Here is a 12,740-nt window from a genome sequence, read left to right as displayed (position 1 = left end):
TCACTCCGAGCTAACATCTGTTGCCAATCTTCCTCTCTTTTTTCTCCCCAAAGCCCCAGTACATAGTTGTATATTTTAGTTGTAAGTCCTTCTGGTTCTACTATGTGAGCTGCCACCACAGCATGGCTACTGACGGACGAGTGGTGTGGTTCTGTGCCCAGAAACCAAACCTGGGCCACTGAAGCAGAGCGCACGGAACTTTAACCACCACGCCAGCAGGGCTGGCTCTGCTTCGCTTTTCTGATTGGCTTCCTCTGCGCACCTTTTGTTTCTGCTTCCTCCTAAATTCAGCTTGCATTTGGCCCCAGCTTCCTCCAACCCTGACTTTACTTCTGCCTGGCTCAAGTTGACATTTGTGAAAGTAATAACCTAACAAGCTCATGTAAGCTTTCCAGATCCATATCATAGTCACATCGTGGGCTGGAGACTGGCTGCTGAGTCACATGCTCAGCATCCCTGGTCCAATGAGCTAAGGGGGACGGGGGGGGGGGTCCCACAAAGCGTGGTTGCTTGGAGAGCAGGGCCTGATAGAAGAAGCAGCGTGGAGTGGCTGGCATTCTGGGGCCTCTCCTATCCTGCTACCAAGCAAAGTCCTTTGTATTTTTGCCCCTCTTTGCTCCCGAATAATTTAAGTTTTCTCATCCTTGATCTTAGAAAAGCCGCTTATCTCCTTTCTGCTTAGGGTTTATAGAATTAAGGAATGTTGAAGCTAGAAGGAGGCTCAGAGTTCATCTGCTCCAGTATATCTCAGTGTGTGTTCTATAGAACACTAGGCCCAAAAGATGCTCCATAAAAGAAAGTCAGGTTATTCCAGCACTTTCCTTGGGGCTTAGCTCACACCAGGGACATACTTCTCAGTGGCCTAGTCTTCTGGGAAGGATCTCTGGGTTTCCACATGGATGGACCCCTGTAGGGTCTCAGATCCTTGAAAGGCGGTTGAGTGCTTTAAAACAGGAGTCCACGGAAAGGCTCCAAAGAGAACCAGCCATGAACCCCTTGAAATTGTTTGCAAACCTGAGTCAGTGTTGTATGATCATGAGTGTGCACAGGCATACGTGAGCATGTTTCCTGAGAAAGCATCCATTTCAGCAGATTCTTACAGGTCTGTCTGACCAAAAACATGGATGAGAACCACTGCTTTAAAGGGACATCAGTTGACTGTGCCTTCCTGAGGCAAACCCCTCTTGGTTCACTTCCAACTTAAACATTTTATCTGCCACAATCCGTAGCCATCCAACTCGTATAAATAGGAAAATGTGCTTTATATGACAAAACCAGAATAGTCCTGATGATTACTTAGAAGGGTCATCCTTTTATTTTCTAGATATGAAACACCAAGGACCAGAGAAGTAAAATATGCCTTGCCTAGACCAGGCAGCTGGCCCAGTAGGGACTACAGCTTTCTCCTTTCCTTCCTTCCTTTTTTTTATTAACGAATGTCTCGTCAATTCCATTTATGATTTGTTTTCCCTAAATATTTCTAAGCATTCGTTGAGGGCCGGGCACTGTGTTACACATTTCCCCATTAAATGATATAGCAACCCTTCTGTTGGATATTATTATCCCACTTTTTACTTTTACTTTTCAGATAAGGAAACCGAAGCTTAGAGATGTTAAGGAAACTTGCCCAAGGTTGCCCAGCTGGCTAGCGGCAGAACTGGAATAGGAAAGCCTCTTTTTTTCACCGCGCTGATTAATGAGCGGCTTTGTCTCACTTCTGTACTAATTCCACTGCAGGTTGAAAGACTCGCTCTTTGCGACAGATCCTTCACTCGCGGGTCCTCAGGGCGCGGGCCTCAGCCTGAGACTCCCCAGGCCCCGGCAGAGCCGGACGCCGCCCCCTGGCGGCAGGTGGGCGCCAGCACAGCCCATGCTAATGAGCCCGCGGCGCGGCTCGCGGATTGGCTGGCGCGGATCCCGGCCCTCCCGGGGGCGCGTGCCGAGCGGGAGTGAAGGGGGCGCCGCCGGCAGCCCCGCCCGCCCCCCAGCCCGCCGCGCGCAGCCGCCTCCCCCGGACGCCAGGGCGTGTGCGGGGCTCGCGGGCTCCTGCGCTCCGGGGCTGTGCTTTTCTGTACCGCGAGTGTTCTGGTTGTGAATTCATCCAGGGTCCAGGATGACGATCCGACACCAAGGCCAGCAGTACAGGCCGAGGATGGCATTTCTCCAGAAGGTGAGCGCGGTCCCATCCCCTGGGCCCCGGGAGGTGCGCAGGGACCCAACTCTGGGAAGTGTCCGAGGAGATGCTGGGGATGCTCGGAGCGTGTGGGCAGGAGTGGAGGAGTGAGGGCATCCCCTGTGGTCCACTAGTGCTGCTCGATGCTATTAAACGACTTATTTGCTGTGTGTGCATGTATGTCTTTTAAAGACTGTGATGATTAGGTTTCCTTGTAAGCTGTTTATAGTGGAGAATCTGAAGCCAGAGGCAATGGTCTGCTGGAGGCTGAGAACAACCTGTTACTCTGGAGAGGCGGGTGCCAGAGGCAGTTTAGCTGAGGCTGTGTCAGATCTGAGACAGTCTCCTGATATTGTTATAAGGTGCCCAGATGTTAAATTAACATTTTTGCCATTTTTCTGATCTAAAACTGTAGTATTTTAAAGGAAGTGTGTGTGTGGTGACTGTGTATACATAGACCATGAAAATGGTGTGATTTTTAGGATAAAGGGACACCCCACTTCCAGCACCCCCCGATCCCACATTTGAGTACGTGTGTTTGTGTATCTCCAGTCTCTCTGTGTTGGCAACAGAAGTCAGAACCTTTCCCTTCTTTTGCAAAGGCTTTCTCAGACCAAGTGACCAGGCACAGGGTGTCCTGTGGATGTGTGGGAGGTGGAATGCACCTTGTAGGGTGCTGTGTTTGGGGACGAAGTGGCTTATTTTGTTCTGGGCTTTCGAGATGACCAATGTCAAAAGAGATTGACGGAGGATTAGTTCCCAGCTCACTTGTCCACCCTTCCATTCACAGCCACTTTTCACAGTGCAGTGTCCACCTTCTTAGGCTTATCTTGTTGAGTAGAATTAGCTGATTGCTTTGTGACGAGCTGAGCCCCTGGGGCTCAGCAAATTGGCGCAGTCAGTGGCCTACTGTCCTGATTTACCCAGGACTTTCAATGCTAAAACCTGGACAGTCCTGGGCACACTGGAACAGTTGGTCACTCTCAGTCCACCTACTTCAAGAAGCTGGTGCTCATAGTCCAGGTAGTAGAGGTGAGGCGACCATCCATAAAAAAGAGGTGGAATGTTGTCTTGCTCAGAAAGCACCCTTCAGACCCATATTGCAGCCACCACTTCTGAAAAGCAGAAGAAACCACTGAAGCTCCGTATCTGAAAGCCATAAATCATGCAGGATTTCCCAGGGCGCCTTCTTCTCCCAGCCAGGGCAGCTTGGGCTTGGAGGCTCAGAGAGTAGTTGTCTAGAGACGTTCTGTTTGTTTTCTGAATCTTGGACATTCTTTTCCATCATGACTGTTATTTGGTAGATTTTTCTCTCTTTACCTTGGCCTCCAGACTGGTGTCTTGGTCCCCAGCCTCCTGTCCACCCAGCACCCCCAGCCCAGCCTCTCCTCCTCCACACCAGCCTCCCTTCCCACCCCAGCCTTCTCTGCCACCCCAGCCTCCTCCTCTCACCCCAGCCTCCTCCTCTCACCCCAGCCCCCCTACCTCCACGATATCTTTTATAAGCACACTGGTTTTCTTTCCCAAACCAATGCTCGACCTGAAACCCTCCCCTGGCTTCCCATGTTCACAGCAAAAAGTCCAACCTTTTCAGCCCAGCCACTCAGGAGCCTGCTCTGGCCCATCTCTCTGGCTTTACCTTCCCCCAGCCTTCCACACCCGCCCTCCAGGGAAGCAAAACAAAGCAGCCACAAGCACTCAGCTGGCTGTTGCTCAATGACCTGTTCACCTTTCTAGGAAGCCCACACCCTTTCATGCCTCAGCTTCCTCTGCTGGGAAAGCCCTTTCTCCCTTTCTCACCTGCCGAGCTCCTGCTCTGCCTCCTCCCAGGCCCAGCTCAGCTGCCCCTCCTCGGTGAAGGCCGTATCCCCACAGCCGCCAGTCCTGCAGAGTGACTTCCTCTCTGCCCCGCAGACTCTGCCTGCACCTCCAGTACTGCTTTTTCCTTTGCCTTGAGGGGAGGGACCCGTCTGTCTGTGTATTCTGAGGTCCTCAGTCAGGTCACAGAGTTTCTTAGAGCAGGTCTCAAGAGCCTGTGCCAAGGGGCCCTTCAGGATGGACCAGTGAATTCAGTAAATGTTTATGAAGTATGCTGTGTCCCCAGTGGGAGCCTTACATGCATTATCTCATCTATTCCACAAGACAGAGGTTATGATCACCATTTTACAGAGAATGGAACTGAAGCTGAGAGCGGTGAAGTGACTTGCCACAGTCCTACAGCTACCAAATGGTGGAACCACGAAAAATATAGGACTCACCATCATCTGTCCCCGTGTGTGATACGATGCTGTGAGCTTTCCTGTGATGTAGGGCAGAGTGGAGACCATGGGAAGCCCTGACTAAATGTGCCTGGAGGACCCGGAGCTGAGAACTGAGGGGTAGATGGGGGTTCTAGGCAGATAGAAAGAGAAAGATGTTCCAGGCAGAGGGAACAGCATGTGCTAAGTGTATGTGTGTGTGATGACACAGAGGACTGGCTCTGGCCAGTCCTGTGAGCTCTTGTTCTGTTGCTGGCCCGTCCCCCTCTAATTTCCAGACCCCCATCCCAGCCACTACCAGTTGCTGCTGCCCTTGGGCTTCACCATGGGCCTGACTCCTTGGTGCTTCGTGGAGAAGCCTTCTGTCAGACTGCTTCGCTTTCTCGTGTGGCTCCTGGCATCTCCTTTTCTTGGGAGAGGAGTGCAGAAACAGGAATATTAGGAGACCTGGGCGGAGTGTGCTGTCTTGCTCAGATCCTTCTTTCGTTCAACATGAACACATAATCCTGCACCATGTGCTCGGCACTACCGGGTGCTGGGGACACCGTGGGGAGAAGGACACGGCCCCTTCCTCCTGGCACTTAGAGTCTAATCCAGAAAGGCAGGTGCATAAATAGGAGAAAAGTGGGAAGTGGTCCATTCTTCCTGAGGTGGGGGAATCACGAGAGATTTCACACGGCGGGTTGTAAGTGAGTTGAGGTATGAAAAATTGGTAGTTTATTTTTGCCAGGAGGATGGGAAGATGAGTGACATTTTAGGCAGATGCGTGCAATAGCATGGTGGTGTGGGGGAGTCATCAGCTGGCCTGGAGTGGGTAGGAGTTTGGTTGACGGAAAGGCTGATGGTTGAGAAAGGCCCAGAACCAGGGGCCCCGTATGAGGTGCCGAGGAGTGTGATGCTTTCTGTGTTCAGTGAGAAGCCATTTGATGTCTTCAAGTCAGAGAGATGAATAAAATGAGTTGGTTTACATGCGAGAAAGATGATTCAGATTAGAGGGTACGAGTGCTTCTCTATCCTGGCTGCACTTTAAAAAAGATTGACATCAAGTCACCATCCTGAAGAGTTTCTGGCTGACTTATGCAGTAATTAAGTAATTAAGTGAGGTGGAGCCCGGGCATGGGTGTTTTTAAAAAAGTTTCCAGGTGGTTTGTGTATACAGTGAGATGAAACCCCCTGAGGATATTTGGCAATGTCTGGAGACTTTTTGGGTCGTCACAGCTGGGGAGGGAGATGCCACTGGCATCCAGTGGGTAGGGGCGGGGATGCTGCTAGACGTCCTGCGACACACAGGACAGCCCCCTCCCCCCCAACAAGGAAGGAGTGGGCCCCAAATGTGAGTAGTGTTGTGGTTGAGACCCCTGGGCTGGAGGACACCCTGAAGGCCGGAGATGTGCCCGTCGAGAGCTGGATGCCAGGTAGGCAGAACCTGACGGTCCAGAAAGGAGGTGAGATGTTCGCATGAGGCAGGATTTAGTGGGTGCTTAAGGGACACCTCAAAAACAAAAGCAGAGTCATCAGAAGTTGGCCACTGTCAGCTGGGGTCATCTAGAATGCTCCCTGGCCTATGTTTTGCTGCGGGGCAGCCTCCTAAGGACTGTTTAGGGTCTGGTGCTCCCGAGGGTCTGTGGGCCATCAGGGTGAGGTGGCCCGGAGGTCAGCGGCCCCTCCGTGGCCAGGCTTGTTAGCAGGAACACCTTCTCCTCTGTTAGCAAAACAACCCCACGGTTCTGGTTACTTTCCCCATCTTTGTACAGAAAACTACTGATTATTATCATCCCCTGGGAGCCTTCTCGTGCTTACAGGAAAATTCCAGCCCCAGAGATCTTACACAGTGAGTGACAGCTCCTTAATGCAAGGAGCGGCGTGGGTGTTGGGGTGGGGGTGTCAAAGCCCTGTCTCAGCTCCTTTGTGACATCGAGGTTCCCTGACCCGCCTGCAGTCACGCCGCAGCACGTTGGCATCTGAGAGAGGAGACGTGGGGCTGGCACCCCATCAGGGCCCCCAACACGGGGTCACACGGGGTCACACGGGGTCCAGTGGCGCCTGGTTCCCCAGCGTTTGTTTGTTGCCTGGGTGCAAGATGTGGTCCCTGGGAGGCGTGGGGAAGCAGAGTCTGGTTAGGAGTGGGCCCTGACATTTGGGGTGGGGATGGCCGTCCTCTCCCTCATCTCTGGAGGGACGCCCACGGGACACCAGGAGGAGGATGTGAGAGCTGGCAGCAGTTTGGAGCAGAAAGGCAAGGGCATCTTGCTCTCTGGAGAACGTGGGAAACAGTTCCACCCTCTCCTCTCTGCCATGGGCAAGGGGGTTTCCAGCTTGAGGAGAAAGACAGAACCCGGAGTCTGCCTTAGTTTGCTGGGGCTGTAACAGAGCACCACAGGCTGGTGGCCTAGACAACACAAGCTTGTTTCCTCGCTGTGTAGAGGCTCCAAGTCCAAGATCAGCAGAGTTGGTTTCTTCTGAGGCCTCTTTCCTTGCCTTCATGGCCGCCTTCTCCCTGTGTCTTCATATGGTCTTCTCTGTGAGTGTCTGTGTCCTAATTTCCTCTTCTTATAAGGCCAACCGTCAGATTGTATTAGAGCCCACCCTAATGACCTCATTTTAACTTAGTAACCACTTTACAGACGTTGTCTCCAAATACAGTCACATTCTGTGGTACTGGGGGTTAGGACTGCAGTATATGAATTTGTGGAGAGGTGGGGAGAAACACAATTTAGCCCATAACCGAGTTTCTCTGAGTCTCCTTCCTGGGTGACTGGGGAGACTCCTCGGAGGAATTTGTGTGAGGAAAGTTCTGAGGAAAATGGATCAAATAAATCCCAGTGGGCCGAGCCCCCTCAAAATGTTCTCGAGGCCTCTGTGATGTTCCCTCCTCCCACCTGCCCTTCCTTTCTGGGAAGGGTGACGCACCTGCTGGGAAGAAACCTGACTCCCCTATTGTGTTTTTAAAATAACTCTCATTATTCCTCCTCTGAAGGTTATTTTCAAACTCTATATAACTAGATTTTTTTTTTAATGATTAGAGAAGGAATCAAATTCGCTGACTTTCTCTCAGAGAAACTCAGGTTTCTAACTTGTAAGGCGGGTGTCTCTTTCTTCTTCAATGTATGGACTCCCTGTTTCCATGGAATGCTGCTGTTTCATCCAAAAAAAAATTCTTTTTTAAATGTGGGATTTCAGCTGACAGCTAATGAGGGCTGGGGGAGGCCTGGGGGAGTCCTGGGCTCCCCCAGCAGAAAGCTGGGCCCTTCCAGGAGTCGTGTATAAATCCACAGCTCACGGTCAGTTGAGAACTCTGGAAGGAATGACTCCTGAACCCTGTGGCTCCTCGGCCCCCTGGGCAGCTCCAGGAGAAGGGGGCCACCTCCCAGCCCCCCACACCCTGCTGGGGTTACCTCTGCTCCCCTCGCTGCTGCGGGCCTCTCGGCTGACCCAGGGCCCCGAGATGCTGCCAGGCCCTGACACTACAGAAGGCCGGGGATGACAGCTCCAAATGGATAGCTTCTGTTCCAGAACAATTCCGTGAGCCAAGAAAGTGTCTGCGCAGGTGAAGCTCGCAGTCAGTCTTGCACGAGAAGCCTGGGCACTGCGTGGGCCCGGCCTGTCTCGCTGCTGTCTGAGTGGTGGCCTTGACCCCGCACCTGATGCCGCCGCTTCCTGAGACCGTGGCTCAGCTGCAGATGCTGGGTGAGCAGCAGCGGTTGAAAGGGAATCCAGCCCTCAGCGCTGCCTTAGGACGCTGTCCTGTGCTCCTTCTCTCCTTGGGGGGGTGGGGCCTTCCAGCTCAGGAGCAGGCTGGCTGTGTGGGAGGTGGCGGGTCGAATTTTCCAAGTCAGGGCTCCCCTGCACCACCCTTCACCTCCAATATAGCCAGCTCCGTCTGTCTCTTTCTCCCTCTTTTTTTTTTTTGAGGAAGATTAGCCCTGAGAAACATCTGCTGCCAATCCTCCTCTTTTTTGCTGAGGAAGGCTGGCCCTGAGCTAACATCCGTGCCCATCTTCCTCTACTTTGTATGTGGGACGCCTGCCACAGCATGGCTTGCCAAAGTGGTGCCATGTCCTCACCTGGGATCTGAAGCGGTGAACCCCGGGTTGCCAAAGCGGAACGTGTGCACTTAACCCCTGTGCCACCAGGCCGGCCCTGAACTTTTTATTTTCATACGATTGTCTTCCCAACTCTCTCAGGACTGGGAGTCTATCTACCTTGTTGTAACCCCCACAGTGCTGTGCACTTAAAACGCCATCAATAAATACCTATGTTTGGCTGGTTAGTAGAGCTGTGTTTTTATTCCCAGGCATCTAATCACAGCCCTGTCTACAGAGTTTCAAAGATGCATTAATTGTACGAATGCTACCAATGTTAATGATTCTAACCATAACCCCTAACGTATCTCTCCTTGTAAGGTCTGTATCTTTATGCTTATATATCTTTATATGTGTATAACATGTATCTATTCTTCTAAAGCATTTTTACACAATTACTTAATTAGAGTCTAAGAGATTACAAAACCGTATCGATTGGTTGGGCACATACTGTCATTGTCCCCTTTTTATGGTACAGAAAGGGGATTCAGAGAGTTAAGTGAGATCCTACCGTTAGTAGAGAAGGGGAACCCCACTGAGGCTGTGAGAACCTTGGGTTCCTTTTCTTTGGACCACAAGCACGTGCACCCTCTAAAAGGACTTTGTAAACTGTAAAGGGCTGTACAGTGGTGGGGGGTGTTATTTCATTAAACAGCAGGAGAATAATGATGAGGTAGCGAAGTTCGTCAAGTCGAGAGGAGGCGGGTGGATGAGTGAGCTGTTTTAGTGTGGGTAGCGGCTAGAATGTGGACAGGTTGTGCCTGAGGTGTACCCCTCCTTGAGGATATGTCCAGCTGTACACAGCTGCCCTGACCTCAGGAGAGGGCTTCCAGCCAGAGAAGGACAGGAAAGGTCTTTGTTCCTACTTGCCTGTTCATATTTTGTGTTTCTGCTCCTGCTGCCCCATGGGCCTGGAATGCCTTCCCTACCATCCTTTTCTCTTTCTGCTGCCTAATTCCTATTCATCTTTTTAAAGATTCGTTCCAGGAGTCACCTCTCCTAACTTCCTCCTGGCACTGCTATGTTCTCACCTTTAGCATTGTGCTTCCTGTATTGTCCTATTACATCCTTGCACCAGACCATGAGCTCCTTGGGCTCAGGAACCACATCTTCTTGTCTTTGCCCAGAATCGACCATGACTGTGTTGTTTGTTGAATGACTGACTGACCATTTGCAAGAGAGGCTGCTAGAGTACACAGTTTCCCTCTCAGTGAGGGGTTTCCTGGGGGAGCATGAAGTCTGAAACCTCTGCATCTGATGCTTTGTCAATGCCAATCACCAACATTGACAAGAGAAACACTTGGATTGTCTTTTTGTGCCAACCCATCTAGTTTGTTTTAAAATGTCCTTCAGTCAAAGCCAGCCCTGATGACCTAGTGGTTGAAGTTTGGCACTCACTACTTCAGTGGCCTGGGTTCGATTCCGGTCACAGAACCACATCACCCGTCTGTCAGTAGCCATGCTGTGGCAGCGGCTCATGTAGAAGAACCAGAAGGACTTACAACTAAGATATACAACCATGCCCTGGGGGTGTGGGCAGGAGAAAGAAAACGAAAAAAAAAAGAGAGAGGAAGACTGGCAACAGATGTTAGCTCAGGGCGAATCTTTCCCTGCAAAAAAAAAAAAAAAAAAATCCTTCCATTGATTTTATTTCCATTTACTTTTTCCATTGGAAAGATATTTTTTATTAATAAAAATTTAAGAATACTCCAAAGACAGTCAGGGCTGCCTTGGCTCTCTTCCTGCCATCCAGTCTTCCTTGGACAGTTCATTCATTCTCTTTGGCTTCAACTCTCTCTTCGATATTCATGACTCTAATTCGCATCTCTGCCCCTTATCTCTTTTAAACTTGGGACATTCATTTCCAATCACTTGCAGACATTGTGGATGTCACTGCAGCCTTTCACAGTCAACATTCCTAAGCAGAAGCTTTTGCCTTCAGAAAGTGCTCCTTCTTGGGCATTTTCTCTCTTGGTAGCTGGCAAAGCTGATCATACAAGTTATGAACTTTGCCACCCGACCTGAACCAGTCAATCATTTGTAAGTACAGTTGATTCTAGTTAACTAGAATTAGAACTAGGGGTCTAAAAGCCATGCCTTCTTATCATCTTCTCTGCCGCTGCCTTCATTTATTTATTAATTCATGCATCATCTGTTGATTGAGTACCACCTGTGTGCCAGGCACTGTTCCAGGCGGTTGAAACATAACATCGAACAGTAACAGATGAGAGACCCACCCTTGAAGAGCTTACTTTCTAGAAGCAATGGAGACCCACAATAAACAATGTAATAAATAGGTAAATAATTTTGTATGTTAGAAGGCGAGTGCTATAGGCAAAGAGGGGAGGGGAACAGGAGTGCCAGGGCAGATCAAGGTTGCTGCAGCAAGTGAGCTGATCAGAGTGGGCCTCCTGAGACTAATGGAAGAGGAGGAAGGGAAGGGAGTGAGCCATGAAGATCTCTTGCCAAGAGTGGTCCAGGCATAGGAAGGGCCAGAGCAAAGGCCCTGAGGCTGGAGGCTGGAAGGGTGCTTGGCATGGTCAGGGGTCAGCAGTGGGACCAATGTGGCTGGATTGGAGGGTGGGCAGTGGTAGGAGAAGAATCAGGGAGGAAGGGGTCCCAACCACATGGACCAGTAGGGGAACTTTGCCATTTACTCAGAGTGGAATGGTCCTCGCCAGGTTTTGAGCAGAGGAGTGACACATTCTAATATAATTGAAAGACTAAGTGATGAGGGTGGAGGCCCCGTCGTTTCTTGCCCCGACTATTGCAGTATCTTTGAACAGGTCCCCCATTTTTCTCTACTTTGGCAAACTTATTCACGCTTCAGTGTTCTCTCTGGTGTGGGCCACATTTCCAAAATGTGGGCCAGATTGTGCTGTTCTCTAGAAATAGCTGCTGGAACAAAATCCAAACTCTGGGAGTGGCATTTGAGGTCCATTGGGACCTGGCCACCTGTTGCCCTTCCAGCTTCATCTCCCACTGTTTTCTGTTCCTCTCACACACTGGGCACTGTCATCCTCCCTTGCCTTTGCTTGTGGTTTTCTCTCACTTTCTGGCTAGCAGAATCCTTTTTTGCTAAGTCCCATCTTCTCTTAAAAGCCTCTGCCAGGTCTCTGAGTCAGAATGAATCTCTCTGGGCTCGCACACGCAGGGAGGGTGCGTGCGTGTGTGTGTGTGTGTGTGTGTGTGTGTGTGTGTGTGAAGCAAGCGTCTAGATCTGTTGCATTGTAGTCACTCAGTGCCACCTGGGTTGTAAGCTCCTGGTGGTAAGCTTGTGTTCATCTTTGTATCTTTTGTCCCCTCGGTGCTGCAGAAAGCCCTTACTCAGCTTTTGGGAGGGTTCTGGTCGGCCAGCTTTTTTGGTTCTTTCTTGCAGATTGAAGCGCTAGTGAAGGACATGCAGAACCCAGAGACGGGGATCAAAATGCAGAACCAGAAGGTCCTCGTCACCAGCGTCCCTCACGCCATGACAGGTAATGTGTCTTGTGATTTAGTCCTGGCCTGGAACAGACCACACACAGGGGTTGGCAAACTCTAGCCCACGGGCCAATTCGGCCCCGAGTCTGTATTTGTAAATAAAGTTTTATTGGAACATGTCCACGTCCCCATGTGTGTATTGTCTTTGGCTGCTTTTTCACTACAATGGCAGAGTCCAGGAGTTGTACAGGGACCGTGTTATGGCCCACAAAACCGAAAATATTTACTCTCTAGCCCTTTACAGAAGAAGTTAGCTGGTTCCTGGACCGCAGGCTCCTTCTGAGGAAGGGATCAGAAAGGAAGGAGAAAAGGAGTCAGTGGGTCACTTCGTGAAGCCATTCTTCCCAGGAGGTCATATAAAAAAGGTTTACTGTCACTTTTTTGTTTGTTTGCCTTGTTTTATTTTAATGAAACCAGGTAGCAGAAAAAAAATACTATTTGGCAGAAAAAATTGACCCTTGTCTGCTCCACCCTTCCCTACCTTCTAATTCATGTTCAGACCCTTCTTAACCACCCTGTGTGGATGGCAGTGTTGTCTCCCTTCTCTGGGTGTGGGATAAATGATGCTTGCAGAGTATCATTTGAGGATATCAGCAGAAGGGGCTGGCCCCAAAAGAAGAATGCCTTTCAATTCACGTGTTGCATGTATTGTATGGTTTTGGTTTTTCAGTAAAGAGGATGTTTCCCGCTGAGGCAAATTGTCTGCAGAAGCAGACAGCTTCTCAAAGCACAAGCCCGGGTCTCACA

General features: G+C 50.5%; 1 protein-coding gene across 2 annotated transcripts in view; it reads left to right on the top strand.

Moving 5' to 3' along the window:
- Nucleotides 1-1,945: 1,945 nt before the first annotated feature.
- RGS9 (regulator of G protein signaling 9) overlaps nt 1,946-12,740 on the top strand; it is a 64,019-nt gene continuing 53,224 nt past the window's right edge. The window contains exons 1-2 of one of the 2 annotated variants that reach the window (XM_070483479.1): nt 1,946-2,170; nt 11,893-11,989. In XM_070483479.1, coding sequence (XP_070339580.1) covers nt 2,114-2,170; nt 11,893-11,989 — 154 coding nt within the window. In that variant the 5' untranslated portion in view covers nt 1,946-2,113. The remainder of the gene's footprint in view (nt 2,171-11,892; nt 11,990-12,740) is intronic. The other variant, XM_070483478.1, reaches the window with a different exon arrangement.

The sequence above is a fragment of the Equus asinus genome, chromosome 13, assembly GCF_041296235.1.
Source record: "Equus asinus isolate D_3611 breed Donkey chromosome 13, EquAss-T2T_v2, whole genome shotgun sequence".
Classification (NCBI taxonomy): domain Eukaryota; kingdom Metazoa; phylum Chordata; class Mammalia; order Perissodactyla; family Equidae; genus Equus; species Equus asinus.
The sequence above is the reverse complement of the archived record's forward strand: the minus strand, read 5'-3'. Positions and strand labels throughout refer to the sequence as shown.